We start from the raw sequence: 16,604 nt of genomic DNA, 5'->3' as shown, positions 1-16,604 counted from the left end.
GCCTCTTTTTATTTTTGGCTACCTGTTTTTTTACTTTGACGTAAGATTGCCCTTAATTTACAAAGGTATGATGAGGCTAGGTACCGTGGGATATATGTGTAACCTAGCTATGGCTTGCCTGGGCAACAAGAAGGCCCACCTCAAAACGAATGAATACAATTCAGAAATATCTAGATGTTTATGATTATAAGAGAAACAGCTAAGATTCTATAGTCCTCTGTCTTCTTACTTTGGGTGGCAAGTGTAGCTTCGGAGGACACTTCTGTCCCTGCTCCTGTACTTGAGTGGAGAATATTCTACTGAATCAGTGAAGCCTCTCAACTTGTGCCACAGGCTGAAGCTGCCCACTTTCTACATATTCACGTCATGGGCCTTCTCTTTGGGATTGAGACTGATAAGGGCATGTCAGAAACCATTTTATGTCATTGCCTGTATACCAGAGAAGGAAAGGGTTACTTGAGCTCTGGCTGTCCTAGAACTGGATCTATAGCCCAGGCTGGATCACAGAGTTCCACCTGCCTCTGCCTCCCTAGTGTTGGAGTAAAGGCGTGCACCACCACTACCGGGCTAATTTTTCTAAGTATTTTTTTTCTCAAAAATGTTGAATATACATTTTTCTTATTTCCACTCATTTAAATACATTGTTACTTAATGTGGGAGTGGTGAGAAAATGCTCTTTGAGTCACAGATGTCTTTTAATCTGTGAAGTTACATCTTCATCAAAGCAAATTGATACTCAAACAATTGGCCGTTAATTCTCCTTATCCACTCATTACAAAGAGAGTGATTAGGAGACTCAGTGTGTCAAGGGACTGACGAATTAGTCTCTACCCGAAGATGTCTGCCTTTAAGGACCACAGTGAACAGTGACCAGAAGATGGGAGGGGTAAGTCAGACGCCTGGGCCAGCACACAGGGCTCTCAGGGAGACTGCTGGCACCTAACTGCTTCATTGGAGGATCACACATACACACCTGGTTCCTCATCACTATGCTGCTCCCCGCTGCTACTTGGCACTCACCTTTAAAACTAAAGGTAAACCATCTCTCTTCATCAGTTTACATTGTTTATCCATTTATGAACTTTTCCCCTTTGTCCAAGTTTCTGCTTGCCATTTATTGGTTATTTGGGACACTCTTGGAGGAGGAGCGGCTTCCTCAGGAGCCACACACTTGTCCTTTGCTTAGGAGGCCAGTTCCTTGCAGCTGTCTGTGGGTCTGCTAAAGCAGACACTCCCATATGTGGACAGTGGTTTCTTCACAAGGGTGCAGATGTTGAAAAACTGAAGACCTGGATGGTTGTTGCAGACTAAAAAGCTAATTAATACCACAGATAAGTACTAATTAGAGGCAAAACGAATTAGCCCTAACTTAAAGCCTTATGGAGGCAAACCTTTTTTTTTGAAGCTCAGTAGTGGGTTAGGCACACATTTTTTAAGATTCAGTTTATTTAAGGAGAGAAAAAGTCAAAATTTAAATCTCCGAGAGACTTCTCTAAGAATAAAAAGGACAAGCTCGGCAGTGGTGGTGCACACCTTTAATCCCAGCACTTGGGAGGCAGAGGCAGGAGGATCTTTGTGAGTTCAAGGCCAGTCTGGTCTACAGAGTGAGTTCCGGGAAAGCCAGGGCTACACAAGAGAATCCCTGTCTCAAAAAAAAACTCAAAATTTAAAAATAAAGAGCAAGCGTCTCGGCACTCGGATTGTTCTATGGTATTTCTCGCTTTACGGGGGTCATGTGGTGGCAGTGTGGGGCAGGGTCAGAATTGGTTACTTAGTGAAATTAAGTGTTGTCCAGGCTGGTCTCCCAACTCTGGTCCAAAGAACGGCAGCCTTGCTCCACTGAAACGACGCTGTGTGCCAGTCAGTCCCCGTCATCCAGCTTTAAGGAGGTCGATTTTACCTACATCATGTTGAAAGACCCCCGGAGAGGTTCTTTCGTGGAAGAAGACCCACACCCAGGAATCAGCGAAACCACGAACTTTGGATGTAAGAACAAGAGGATTTATTAATAACACGGATATCCGGGGCTTAGCTTCTGTTTTGCCAAGCCCCGAGCCCCGGAAGGAGGGTCCTTTTTATAAGGGAAAACAGGCATAGTACAGAAGCGAAAAGCATCAAATCAGCATTTTCTCAAGGTTTAATAGCCAGGCGAAATGGCCTTATCTCCTGCCTGTCCAGATGGCTGGCCTTGGGACGGAGCTATCCGGCGGGGGTTGGCCTTGCGTGGGGCGGGGAGTGAGGGCCAGCAGCTGCAGAGATCAAAAGGTCGGGGAGGGTGCTAAGGAGGGAGAGTGCTAAGGAGGGAAGGATGTATTCGCGCGCCCCGCCAGCTGCCGACCAGAGTAGAAAGGCTACAGCCCGGGTGGGGGGGGGTGTCTTTCAATGTTGCATCCTTTGAATAGAGACCATGATTTAGGTGTTAGTAAAAGTGACCCTCCTTAACTAGATAAGGGACAGTATTTACTCTTTATACCCACGTTTAAGCTTTTCCGTAGAATAAATAATTTAGATTAGCCATATTAGTAACATAGCTAAGGCATCAGAAAATTCTGTGGTCCCCAGATAGGTGAGCACTTGGGTCCACAGTGTCTGAGAACCATTTTGTCAAAGCCGCTTTGGTTTGGAAATGTGTATGCCTATGGGGGCGGCAGAGGCGCAAGGCCAAGGCCCTGTTCTCATCAGAAGACAGCTGGGGACCTCTTGGAGGTCCAGACTGGAAAACAAGCCCATATCCAGCCCTTTCCCCTGGGCCGGGTAAGTCACTGGTCACGCGATCAGGGCCCGGGTCGCCCTTAGCTCGCTGAGGCTGTTCGCGCCTGCGCAGCTCGGGTTGCCTTGGATACCGCACGCCACAATCGCGCGCACGCTCTGGAGCTGAGGGCGGTTGGGCCTCAGTTCCCCAGGAGCGGGCAAAGGAGCCGGCAAGAAGCGGAGACCCGCCGCTGCGCTGACCCCCGCTGACCCCTGTCTCCCCTCCCCGCAGCCCACCGGATCGGATCGTCGCGGGCCGCCGCGCTCTGCCCTGAGCCATGCCGCTGCCCGACACAATGTTCTGCGCGCAGCAGATTCACATCCCCCCGGAGCTGCCCGACATCCTGAAGCAGTTCACCAAGGCTGCCATCCGCACGCAGCCGGTGGACGTGCTGCAGTGGTCGGCGGGGTAAGCGCGCGCAGGCCGGGAGCCTCACCCGGTTCAGACGCCTGAGCTGTGGTTGTAGACTAAAGCTTACAGGACAACCGTGGGAAAATAAATAAATAAGTGACCCCACTGAGTTAAAAAAAAAAAAAAAGAAAGAAAAAAAAATCAGTCACAGGGACGCTTACAAATGTAGCCGCCTAGAACAATGAGCTCGCGCCTCCTCCTCCTTGGGTTCAAGGATGCAAAGGCTGTCATCCAGGAAAACTGGAGAGCTCGGCTCACAGCCTGAAAACCTTCACACATGAACATGGAAAAACATGAGCCCTCTCCCGGACCATACCATTATAATCTTAGCCACTCGTCCTTTTGGTTTTACAAGAGAGCTCTTTGCCACTTTTTTGTTGTTTTTGTTTTTTGTTTTTTGTTTTTTTTCGAGACAGGGTTTCTCTGTATAGCTTTGGAGCCTCTCCTGGCACTCGCTCTGGAGACCAGGCTGGCCTCGAACTCACAGAGATCCGCCTGCCTCTGCCTCCAAGTGCTGGGATTAAAGGTGTGTGCCACCAACGCCCGGCTCTTTGCCACTTTTTAAACCACGAGAATGAAGTATCTTTAGCCAAATGTCACTTTCTCTGAACTATATAGCTAAAGCGGCTTCGTTTCTTTTCTGTTTTAACGATTTGACTTGCTTTAAAACAACAGACATTTATCTTTACAGTTCTGGAGGTGAGATGCCCCAAATCAGTTGACACTGGCAACAGGCCATTGGGATGGCTTTGGGGAGACCAGCTGCTTATCAGTGCTGCGTTCTAATGGCCCTTCTACATCTACGGGTTCTCCCTCTCCTGAGGATCCCTGTGATACTTTTGGGAGCCATCCAGTTTGTTCAGGATAATTTCCCCATCTAAAGTCCTTAATTGTGCGAAGGCACTTGCCATGTAGAGTACCGTGTGCAGTTTCCAGGGAACAGGGTCTGGACATACTCCATCAGGGTCACCACCCTTTATCTGTTCTCTAAACTTCCCCTATGCAATATTATGGTCCCTGGCTTTAAGCATGGTGGGAGCCTTAGGAAGACTAGGGTTTTTGTTTGTTTGTTTGTTTGTTTGTTTTTTAATAAAAGTTTATGTATAGCAGTCCAAGCCTCTGCCCCCACCCTGGCCCATTTGATAACACTTGCTGACATGAAGGGCTTGCTCAAGGACTTCAGGTTCCTTTGATTGGTGGTGAAGAACAACTATAACCTTTAGCCTTTAGCCATTTAGGGCCAGAGTTCTGCATTTCTCTCATTTCTGCCCTCAGCCCTCCTCAGAGGAGCACAAGTCTTAATGTGTAGGCGGAGTTGACCCTAAGGGGTGAGGGGAGAGGGGAGAGGGTTTCTTTTGGTCTACTGTCTCCACTGTCCACATCCACCCATGTTACAGGTTTAGAATGTTTGTGGTGACATACCTGTTGCCCTGCTGCTTAATTTCATGTGCTGCCCCCCCCCCCAACACAAGTTCTTTGGTTTGGTTCACAACTGTAGCCCCAGATGCTGCCTGACACACAACTGCTGCTCTTCTGGCCAAACCTGATGTGAGTCCACTCTTGAATTGTTGCCTCGAGGAGCCATTTCTATGTTTGCCTTTAACCTAAGAATTTTCAGTGTCCTTGAAAGGAACAATTAAGGGGGAAGTACCTGGCCAGATTGGGGGAGAGGAGGGGGAATGGAAAATGGAAAGTAGGTGATCTCTGTATGCCTCGGTGTTTAGTGTCAAATACCTTAGAAAGCAGCTGTCAAAACATGAGTTGCCTTAGGTGTGGGGGCCCCAGAGAGATGAATAAACAACATTGAGTATTTGCTTGCTTTTCCAAAGGACCTGAGTTAAACTTCTAGTGCCCATGTCACACAGCTCAAATGGTGTGTAGCTCCAGCTACAGGCCATCTGGCACCCGTGGACTCCAAGGACATCTGCACTCACATGCACCTGCCCGAATGTAGACACTAAGTGTATATATGCATTTAACATAAATTAATATACTATTTTTTTATAAAGTGATGTAGCACAACATTGGATTCTGGTCCCTTTGTCCACATTTTCAAAGCTCTTGGAGGAAGGGGACAGAGGCCAACAATGAGATGAGTACAGTTCAGTGAGGTCCTCCTGGCTCCCACCAGAGTTCCCTGTCACTTGGAGTTTCCGGGAGACTCAGCTATCAGTCATCATGTCTGCTGTGCAGCTAGAGAAACCAGAATGTCCAATAAAGGTCCAGGGGGTCGCTCAGCAGAGGTGCCAGGGCTTCGCTGTTTGCAGCCGGCCCTGGGTGCCCCTGCCACATTTGCTGGGGTGTCAGCCTACATGCCTTGGGAGCTGCATGTGTGTTGACACTCTTCAGTGATGTCTCTCGTTGCAGGTATTTTTCAGCCCTGTCCAGAGGAGACCCACTTCCTGTAAAGGACAGGATTGAAATGCCCGTGGCCACGCAGAAGACTGACACAGGCCTGACCCAGGGACTCCTCAAAGTCCTGCACAAGCAGGTGGGTGAACCTCTTAACTGCCTGTGCTTCTGTTACCATGCTGTGCCCTTGAAGCATTGGGACAGTTGCCCTGTCCCCAGGCCTGCCCTGCCACATTTAGAGATGACTTTCTTGGAAGGAATCCCAATAGCTAGCTTTTCTTGTATTTTGTGTATGGATATGTTTGTGTGTAGGCAGGGTGTGTGTGTGTGTGTGTGTGTGTGTGTGTGTGTGTGTGTGTGTGTGTGTCTGTGTGCGCACGCTTGTGTATACCAGAGACCAACAAATACGTTTCATGTTTTAGTTTTTTATATATATATATAATGTACATTGGGGTTTTGCTTGCATGTATGTCTGTCTGAGGATGCCACATCCCCTGAAACTGGAGTTACAGACAGTTATGAACTACCATCTGGGTGCTGGGAATTGTGAACCCGGGTCCTTTGGAAGAACAGTCAGAATGGCCAGTACTCTTAATGAATGAGCCATCTCTCCAGCTCCCACACTTTAGTTTTTTGAGACAGGACTTGCAATATAGTCCAGGGTATCCACAAACTTGAGGTAACCCTCCTGCCTCAGTTTCCTGAGTGCTAGGATTACAGATGAACATAGGTCTCCAGTTTTGAAGTTAGTCTTGCACTGGGAAATATTCCGGACAGTAGGAAACATGTGCTCCATGTCTGGATGTTCACTTCAGGAGGCCAGGGTAGAACATATTTTTTTCATTGTCTCTCGCCTCTTCTCTCCTACCCTCTCTTCCTCTTAATTCCCTCCTCCTTCCGTGTGTGTGTGTTTGCTGGAAGTAACTTACATATCTTCCTGTATTATTCTCCACCTTATTTTTTGAGACAGGGTCTCTCACTAAACCCAGAGCACAATGTTTCAGGCTAGCAAAGTCTGAAGCTTTTAGGTGGGCATTTGAGTAACAAGCACTTTCCCCACTGAGCCTTCCCTCCAGTCTTTTCTCTCTCTAAATGTTGCTAATATCCATTTAGCTGCCCCTCCCTGCCTCTGTACCCCTCCCAGCTTTCATCACCGGGTGGATTCAATCTGCCATCATACAAACCGTATATCCCATGCACATGATGTAAGTCTTAAGATGTTGAAGCATCATTTTAGTTTTACATGCCTTTTCTACTTACACAGAGTGTGTCATATTATGTTTTCTAAACAGTGTAGCCACAAACAATACGTGGAATTAAAAGATCTTGAGAAGAAGTGGAAAAATTTGTGCCTGCCGATAGAAAAGTTCAGAGCTATCCTGGAACTGGATCCATGTGATGAAAAAATTGAGTGGATAAAATTTTTAGCACTTGGATGTAGCTCCCTGGGTGGGGTATGTACCTATAAATAACATCTTAATATAATTATTATCTCATAATCTGTATAACTATATTCCTGGCTTAAAAAATAATTAGGGTTAAAAATAATTTGGGTTTAAATAGCTACAGAAAACACTTTGACTACTTTAAACTTTCTCTTGGGAAAAAATGTATTTTCTTCCGGAGACAAGGTTTTCCAGACTCCAGTTATGCGATGTAACCTCAACTGCAAGGCCGGTAAGAGCAGGGCAGACACATGGCTACTCTTGGAATATATTCAGGTTTCCAAAGGGGACATACCAATGAGTTATTTTAATGGACAGTGTAATTTTGAAAGCTGGTATGAGTTTTCTTCCTCTGTGGGAAGAGACATAAAATCCCATTGCATTTGACTTACTATCCAATATTAATATCTAGTAAATAGATGCAGTGTAACTCTGCTGCCATTACACTGTAACTCCAACCATTTAGGAATAAGACAGCAGAGTGATTGATTGGATGGTCCTCAGTTGAGGACCAAGGGCATTTGTGAGCATGGAGACTGGGCATGAGGGTGGGCGGGGACTGGAGTGGGTAGGTGTGGTTGGAGCTTCCTTAGGAGGCCAGAGTGTGATGAGCCTGAGCCTAAGTGAGGCCAGGTGAGTGGATATGCTGCAGCTGGGACTCCAGTAGGAAGCCCTATCCCTTGAGAGAACGCAGGTGTCAGGCTGGTGGCCGCACGCCCAGCAGTGGGCAGGTATATCGTTTCTGGTCAACCCTTGGGCTCTTTGTGCTGAAACCTGGACACTGACAAAGCAAGTGTCCTCACAGGAGCTGTGCTGCCCAGTGGCATATTCCCTGGAAAGACAAAGTCAAATGTGATTAGTTAGTTATTAGAGAAACTGTGTCCCTGTGCTCATCGGGAACTCTGAAATTAACATTTTCATAGCATAGAATTGATACCTAACATTTGGGGTTAATGTTGATGGCTTATGCCTCTAAAATAGGCATGAAAATTTGATATTAGCAATGAGAAAGAACAGGATAATTCATGATTTATGAATTACTCTGTGCCACCTCTCGTCATAAAAACAATCTGAGATGTATACATTGATTGACACTAGGTGGCGGTATTTTGTAAGGAATGGAGCGCTTCATCTTCGACCGTGACTCCGTCAAAACCACCGAGTTCTGTTTTCTTTTGTGCTATATTATCCTTAGGAGATAAATTTATATATATCAAAAAGCAAACTGGAGCTGGGCAGTGGTGGCCTACACCTTTAGTCCCAGCACTTGGGAGGCAGAGGCAGGAGGATCTCTGTGAGCTTGAGGCCAGCCTGGTCTCCACAGCGAGTGCCAGGATAGGCTTCAAAGCTACACAGAGAAACCCTGTCTCGAAAAACAAAAACAAAGAAAAAAGCAGCTGGTCACAGAGGGTTCCTTCCTGTCCCCTAACCTAGGTCATTTTTGGGTACTGACCTCGCTGCTTGCCTTTGTCTCTTGGGGGCCAGATACCACAGAGGATCTCGAGTCTAACCTGGGTCAAGTACAGCTGGGAGTAGCAAGCCTTTCCTTCTATGGTCCCTGTGAAGGGGTCTGCTCAGTCCTGCTTCACCCCACAGTGTGTGGAGAGTGAGCTCTCTCTAAGCATGGGCCGTGTTTCCAGAGACACTGATAGCTCCACAGCTGCCCGTGCAGGCCCCATACAAGAAATGAGTGGTGGCATACCGCCTGCTCACGGGTATCCCTTCAACTGCTGCAGAACTGGCACCGAGACCCTTTTAAGTTTGGGGTTTGCTGGCTTCTACCGGGCATATACTCTGTGCCCGTGATCGTCTCCTAGGAGAGTTATAGTCCAACTCACTGAGGCTCTCTGAAGGAACAGAGACCTGAAGCCTTCTGTGCGAGTGAGGTGGAAAACTGAGCAGCAGGGCATTAATAGATGCACAGGGCCCTCTGCCCTGCTGGTCACACCCTCTTCAGGACAGCTCTGGTTGGCACTTGTTCTCTGTGCCCCTTGGCTTGGTGCACAGTATGTTTCTGGATCTGGTGGAGCTGTGGTGACTAAAGTTCATGGTTAAATGATGCTAGACTCCAAACCCAGAACCACATGGAGGAAGTTCATGGTTAAAAATGATGTGCTTATTGTCTCAGGGTTTCTATTGCTGTGAGGAAACACCATGACGAAAGAGCAAGTTGGGGAGGAAAGGGTTTGTTTGGCTTACACTTCAGCATTGGCGTTCATTATTGATAGAAGTCTGGACAAGGACACAAACAGGGCAGGAACATGGAGGCAGGAGCTGATGCAGAGGCCATGGAGGGGGAGCTACAGTTTGCTCCATGGCTTGCTCAGCCTGCTTTCTTTCTTTTTTTTTTTTTTTTTAAAGATTTTATTTATTTATTATATATAGAGTCTTGTGCCTGCAGGCCAGGAGAGGGCACCAGATCTCATTCAAGGTGGTTGTGAGCCACCATGTGGTTGCTGGGAATTGAACTCAGGACCTCTGGAAGAGCAGCCAGTGCTCTTAACCGCTGAGCTATCTCTCCAGCCCTCAGCCTGCTTTCTTATAGAACCCAGGACCAGCAGCCCAGGGATGGCACCACCCACCATGAGCTGGGCCCTACCCCATTGATCACTAAATGAGAAAATGCTTTACAGCTAGATCTCATGGAGGCATTCCTCACCTGAGGCTCCTTCCTCTCTGATGACTCTGGGTTGTGTCAAGTTGACACAAAACCAGCCAGTACACTTACCTTGTCCATGGCAGTCATTCCCATTTTGGTATAAAATGCATGAATTCACCATGTCTGGTCAGTTGCGTCCTGGTCAAACCTTGCTTCTTGCTTTGTGTTGTGGAAGCTATGCATCCACCTGGACCTTCTCTGAGATGGAGAAAGAACACTCTGTGAACAATGTCTACAGAGCACACTTGTGTTTCTGTTGCTGGTGTTGTCTTTAAATCTCTGACTCCAAGAGTGACTATGCCCCATGCTTGTCCTGTTCCCTGCCTAGTCACTGAAGGCCGCCATGAAGAATGTCTGTGAGATCCTCACTGAAGACCCAGAGGGCGGGCCTGCTCGAATTCCCTTTGATACTTTCTCCTACATCTACCAGTACTTGTCTGGACTGGACCCAGATCACCCGCCCGGGGAGAGAGAGCTCTTTCTTGCCACTTTAAGAGAGAAGTCGTAAGTACAGCTCTCTGTGGGTTTCTGGCATACTGAGTGAGAGAATCTCCATCCTCCACCTCTCTTTACTAGAACTTGCCCCTGGTGGAAGGCAAACAGAGTCAAAGGGCAGCTGCCTGTCAAGGACCATCAGCAGAAGAGCCGCAGCCCCTCAGCCTGTCCTCTTAGTGTCAGATAGGGTGGGACATAGATTCCATCTCCTAGACTTTAGGTGGAGGGACTGTCCTGTCGCCAGAAGAGCTCAATTACAGCATGCACTGTCAGATAGTTCTCAACGATAGCTTGTGGAAAAGTGACATTGGTGGAATTAGCCTCACCAACACATGAAGCTTAGAGAGATTGTTACCAGTGGGCAGCCTGACGGCAGCCAACAAATGCCAAATTACCCACAGGGTCACTCTCACAGTTGTGAATGGAGGAGCTGGCATATGGCACCTGCACTGTATCTCCAGGCTGTTGGCATTGACAGAAATGTAGAGAGTGAGCAGAGGTGCTTTTTTCACTCATGGCTGCCTAGGGTTGGTGTCTGCTCTCTGTAGTAGGTGGCCTGAGGTGCCTCCCTTTGGGACGGTTTGCACCTGTGCTCTACTGATGTGGGAGCACTGTCGTCTTGGTCTGGAGGGCTGTGGGGGAGCTCATAGGGTCTTTAGGTTAAGTTCTTTCCTGATAATGTCAGGGTTACCCCAGGAGTGGCTCCATGACAGTGTATGTGGAGGAGATGGGGGAGGGCTGACAGCAAAGCCAAATATGGCAGCCGAGGAGAGTGCTGGCAGAAGCCAGACTGCAGTGATGACTAGGAGATAAAAGTATAGTCTGTGGCTTTCCATGTGTGGCTGCAGGGCAAGGGTGCAGAGGTGGGCAGGGTGCATGAGTAGAAATAGGTTAGTACTCTAGAGGGAGGGGCCGAAGATAAGGGCACTAAAAGGGAAGTGGGAGAGCTCAGCTTGTCTCACTAGGTCCTCATTTGCACCCACCCTAGAAAATCCCAACTGTTCTAGTTCGGGGAAGCCTAATGGGCCTGGCTGCCCAGGTAACCATATTCTGGGGCTATGCAAGGCATGGGCTAGGCATATTGTAATCTCCCAACCAGCTCTCTTCGAGAGCTTAGATTGCACCAATACTGGGCAGCATGGCCTGTGGTACCAAGCCAGGCCAGGCTGCCTTGGCTGCCCCGCCTCTCCTGCTCCTCCTCATCAACTGGGTAATTAGGCTTCTTTTACAAAAGGAGCCATTGTTCATGTCTGCCAACTCGGAGTTCATTGCCCTACCCCATAATCCATCTATCCATCCATCCATCCATCCATCCATCCATCCATCCACTCACTTGCCATCTGTTTGGTTCTGACAGCATCTGATACCCCTTGACAGCCACACCTCCATGAATAGTGATGTTATTCATGATCTGTCTTAGCTGTTGAGGCACAGCAAGCCATGTGAGCTCTGCAGTCCTGGTTTCCTCTGGCCTATGGGCCAGGGTGGGCAACAGAGAGCACCTTGGGAGGCATGAGAGGATTAGAGTGGTCACTGGCTGTCAAGAGAAGCATGATGTGGTGCATCCTGGGCAACATTTGCCCACTTCCTAACATAAGAGTGGCTCCCCAGCACTGGTGTTTTGCCTGTAAATAAACATCAATTGTTGCACAAGCAAATAGAACTCAGAACTGTTACTGGTTGGCAGGAGTCTGGTGAGGCATCAGTGTCCAGTATTTGGGATAATGTCAGCTAAATAGCACCCTGTAAAAATTCAATTACATTTCTGATAACATCTCTATCTGTTTTCCATCCAGAGAATCTAGAAAGAATAACATGATAGGACTTTCGGACTTCTACCTTGGAAAAAAGACATAGGAAGCCTTGACAAGAAAGCTCTGAAGAATAAACCATTAATACAGAGGAACACATTTAATGGAGTGCATTTGAAAACCTTGGTGCCAAATACAGCTTGTCATTAACGGCTTTTGTGTGACGTGAGTTTTTCCTCAGTGGAACTGTAGTGTGGCAGGAACCAGCTTAGTTGCTGCTTCTCACTGTGTCTTGGAAGGACCATAAAGCTGACAACCCCAGAGCAGTAGAAGAGTCAGTCTTGGTAAACATATCTTGAGAGTGCAGGGAAGGAAGTGGGTGGGAGCTTTCAGTGTCTGGAACAGGAATACACAGACCCTTGATTCTTCAGAGCCAACTCCCCTGTCAGAGTGGGGCTGTCGTGGAGAAAAGGATAACAATAGTTTTGTTTGGGATGTAACTTGATGGTAGAATGCTGAAGCACAAAGACCTTGGTCTCAGGGTCCCACCCCACCCCTGTTGACTGGATGTGCTGGAGAGTCTGCCTCCGTTGCTGAACATCTCACAAAGAACACTTGCCCACAGTCTAAAAGCAAGTCTTCTTGGTTGATAGAGGATTATCTTAAAAATGTATGTGCGTGTATCTATGTGTGTGTGTGTGTGTGTGTGTGTGTGTGTGAAAGTGCTCTCTGTGGCCAGAAGAGAGGGCATCGGACCCCATGGCGCTGGAGTCAGGTGACTGAGAGCCACCCTATGTGGTGCTGGGAACCATTCCACAGTCCTCTGCAAATGCAGCGCTTCTGTTAGCCTCTGAGCCATGCCTCCAGCCTAACATGACTTTTTTATATAAGCCTCACACGATACTCACATGTACATCCAACATGTCTTCTCAAAGCCAAACACTGGGTTGGTTTGTCTGTGTTTGAGTCTGGGTCAAATGTATCCCAGACTGACCTCAAACTCACTATGGAGCCAAGGATGACTTTGAAAATTTGATCCTCCTATCTTCACCTTACAAATAGCAAATAACAGATTTGATAGGGGCAGAAAACGAGCCTCTTCCTGAGTTTGTACTCTCTGGCAGTTGCTCTTTGGACCCTACCATGGTGGTTGGGCCACTCCCTCATGACCACCCTCCTGTTATGCTCCCTGCTCTGTTGAGACACCCCTCTTCAGATGTGGGACAGGATGTGAGCAGTCCTGTTATCTTTAGTGTCTGTACTAGCATTGTCCCTTCTGCCTCTTTTGTCCAGATGCCCCTCCCCTGGCCCCATGCTGTGTCTCTCAGGTCAACTTCATGACCTGCGTGTCCTGAGCTCAGTTCCATGTCCCATGCCTTCCAGGCAAGGCTGCCTAGGTCAAGACATTTTTCTGGCTTGCATTTCCAGACAGACTCAGCTGGACTCCAGTACTAGCCAGCACTGTCCCTAACCCCCTCCCCAACTGGTTTCCTAACACATGGCCATGAGCCCTGGCTCTGGGACATCTGGGATCTAGTGTGGGTCTCCACAAGTTGATTTGTCCCTCGACCATGACACAGGAAGGAAATGCCACAGCTTCTGCCACCACAATGTCTAATCCTACACCAGTGTCAGGGTTGACCTGGTCTGTCACTAGGCACTTCATAAATAACAGTTTGGAAAACAACTGTAAGACCTGAGACTGAACAACTCATGTTCCAGAAAGAAAACCACAGGGTCCAGGACCTTCAGAGCACAACTCTCAAGGACTGTTTGTTCATACTGCTCAATGAGCCATCGGCACAGGAAAGCTAAGGCCTGGGTGTCTGAAGTGAAATGATTTCTAGGGACTGAAAGAGGGCGACCTGATGGAAACCAGTGTAAGGCAGTGCGCTTCTGTTTTGAAGCCAAAAAAGTGGGGCCCTAAGAGCTATGTTTTTCTTCCTTCCTTCCTTCCTTCCTTTCTTCTTTTCTTTCTTCTTCCTTCCTTCCTTTTTCTTTCTTTCTTTCTTTTTTGGTATGGGATCTGTGTCTCTGGAACTCAATATGTGGACTAGGCTAGCCTTGAACTAACTAACTTTCATTCTCCTGCCTCCAACTCCCGTGTACATCTCATCATGCCTGGCAAGTTCATTTAAAGTTCGTTTTTTAATAACTGGTCTTGGTTCTGTGTCTAGATGGTTGGGAGGTGTGCTTTGTGGAGGGCTCAGGTGCTGCAGCTGGAGCCGGCTTCCATGTGGTGGTGGTGAGGTGGTGGCACATGTAAGAGGGGGACATCGAGGTGACAGGTATCTGAAGCAGCGGTCACATCACAGTCCAAGCAGAGGGGATGGGTGTACACATGCTTCCCTCATACAGTCTGTGCCCCAAACCCAGAGGTGGTGCCACCCACTCTTGGGCTGGATTTTCTCACATCAGTTAATGTAATCAAGACATTTCCCACACCAGCTGGAATTAGATGGTCCCTCATAGAGACCCTTTCCAGGTGATGTTTGGTTGTCAATCTGAGAGTGCTAACTAACCATCACAAGTGGCTGCACAGGGTCAATCTCCAGAATGCCGGGGCTACATCAAAGTACAGGCTGGCCACAAACTCATGATACTTTTGTGTCAGCTACCCTGGTGCTGGGATTGCAGGTGTGCTGAGAGTGTTACCATAAAATTAAGCTACAATGTAGGCTTTTCTTGTGCCTCCCCGTGCTGTGACACAGCCAGGGGACCTTTGGTCCAGAGCCAGAAACCAAGGGACAGGAGATGGCAAACCAGGAGTTAGCCACTGAGCAGAAGCTGAATTTCAGTCAGCAGTTACTAGAAAGCTATGGATGAGGGCACACTATCAGCTGACTGGAAAGGCTGTGTGCCTGGCTATCTCTCCCTTCAGGGTTCCCCTTCTGGCTACCGGTTTCCTATGGTTACTGCAACAAATTAACACTTCAACATTTTGGTTGGAAATAAGAGGAATTTATTTTCACACTATTTGAGGCCTATGTTCACAATCAAGCTGTTGGTGACTGTGTTCCCTGTGAAGGAGGTGAGGACAGGTGTTTGCGTGTGGTGTGAGTGTGTGCTCTTGAGTGTGTGTGTGCACGCACCTGTGTACATGCATGCATTTGTGTGTGTGCTTGTGTGGACATCAAAGGATAATATGAATCAGTTCTCTTTTTTCCACCATCTGGGTCCTGAGGATGGAACTCAGATCATCAGGTTTGGTAGCAAGAGTTATTACCCACTCTGTCATCTCTTGATTATCCCTTTTCTAAAGACCACAATCATGGGATCCACAGGTCAGGATATATACACACCTCTGAGGGGACACTCTTCAGTATACTATGCTCCTCCTTGACTGCACTTCAACTTTTAAAATAGCTAACTTCCTCTTTTCCTCCAGCTCAGAAGCACCAGGCCCCTCATAAGTCCTGCCTATTGGAGATCCCTTTGACAGCACCCCAATAGATATGGCATCTGGGTGTACCAGACCACTCCATCTTCTCTTTCCCCTTCTAAAACAGGCCCTCTCTGAAGGACTCTGTTTCAGGGAATGTGCTAAAAATATAGCCAGGGTTGACGCCAGTCAGGTACAATAAGGCAGCAAAAGAAATGATTGCATGAAGAGAGAAGTCTCTAGACACAGGAGGCACATCACCCACACAGGGCCACAACAAGCATTTGGAGGAAGAGGGGAGAAGAGAACTGGGATCTGGACCAGTAGGTCTTTCCTCCATGATGGGTTCCTGAGAGAGAGATGGCCGGGGGATGAGAAGATGGACAAGACTGCAAAGTTTTGGGTCAGGAGGTCTTGCATAAGTTGATGGCTCATGCAAGCAAGTTTATTGAGAAATTCGGGACCTTAGGTACAGTTTTCCTGAAAGAAATGGGACAGAGTCAGCAAAAGCTCTTATACAAAGGACAAAGTCAGCAATAAGCTAATCAAACAGTGCCACACAAAGACAACAAAGGATACCTCAAGGGCATAGAGACCAAACAGCAGCCTTGGCACTGAGAAGCATAGCACCTTAGGGTGGGAAGAGCTGGGTGCTCAGGATCCAAAGCCACAGCTTTCCCTGGGCCCTGGCCAAGCATATTCCTGGTCTCAGACAAGGAGCCAAGTTCGTTCCTTCTCCATGCATCAGGGCCTCAGGAAAAGCAGCAGACTGCCCTAGTCCTCAACACGCTGAGCCAGGTCTAGCCTTGAAGAAGGAAGAGGGGCAAGATGGGGGGGCACACCAAGGAAGCTTAGGGATAGGGTGAATGAAAGGTCTTCAGTGGGCTCTGGTATTCAAGTGTGGTCCCTGAAGCTGGGGGTAGAAGGCAGAGAACATGGCTTAGTTGTCTCCAAATGCCTGTTGAGCAAAGTACAGATAATTGATGGCATGTGCCACAGCCGGTGATCATAACACTTGGAGGCAGAGACTGGAGGACTGTGAATTCCAGGCCTGCTGGGAGTCCTGGGTCGGGAGGAGGAGGTAACAGAAAATGAGGCAGTAGAGACTGTGCAGGGAGGAGATAGTCCTCCCATGTTATGGCTTCCTAAGAGCCTGGAGCTCCTCCTTGCTAGGCTCTGATCAGGCCTGTGAGACCTTGTAACCTGGTGCATTAGAGAGCTGCTATTCTGGGCATGAGAAATCAGCAGAGGTGACCTCATTCAGTGGCTGTAAGGGGCTGGAGGACCAAATGGGCATCTCCTGATCCAGGGGCATAGGTTACACAGAGGTCACAGGGCCTGCTTGTGAATACAGTCT

At 48.1% G+C, this 16,604-nt stretch overlaps 1 protein-coding gene across 1 annotated transcript; it reads left to right on the top strand.

Annotated features, from left to right (window-relative positions):
- The first annotated feature begins 2,288 nt into the window (after nt 1-2,288).
- On the top strand, nt 2,289-12,054 carry Ropn1l (rhophilin associated tail protein 1 like). The gene is made up of 5 exons (XM_027400073.2): nt 2,289-3,160; nt 5,531-5,654; nt 6,808-6,969; nt 9,948-10,123; nt 11,911-12,054. The coding sequence occupies exons 1-5, from the start codon at nt 3,030-3,032 to the stop codon at nt 11,969-11,971; spliced, it is 654 nt and encodes a 217-aa protein (XP_027255874.1). The 5' UTR covers nt 2,289-3,029; the 3' UTR covers nt 11,972-12,054.
- The last annotated feature ends 4,550 nt before the right edge of the window (nt 12,055-16,604 follow it).

Source organism: Cricetulus griseus, chromosome 2, assembly GCF_003668045.3.
Source record: "Cricetulus griseus strain 17A/GY chromosome 2, alternate assembly CriGri-PICRH-1.0, whole genome shotgun sequence".
NCBI classification, from domain to species: domain Eukaryota; kingdom Metazoa; phylum Chordata; class Mammalia; order Rodentia; family Cricetidae; genus Cricetulus; species Cricetulus griseus.
Note: the sequence above shows the minus strand (reverse complement) of the source record. Positions and strands in the feature narration are given on the sequence as shown.

Excerpts from the sequence above, each read along its gene's own strand:
- Ropn1l (XM_027400073.2), top strand. The coding sequence starts at position 3,030 with ATGCCGCTGCCCGACACAATGTTCTGCGCGCAGCAGATTCACATCCCC. Across the intron at positions 5,655-6,807 it reads TCAAAGTCCTGCACAAGCAG|TGTAGCCACAAACAATACGT; the intron begins GTGGGTGAACCT and ends TTTTCTAAACAG. Across the intron at positions 10,124-11,910 it reads GCCACTTTAAGAGAGAAGTC|AGAATCTAGAAAGAATAACA; the intron begins GTAAGTACAGCT and ends TTTTCCATCCAG.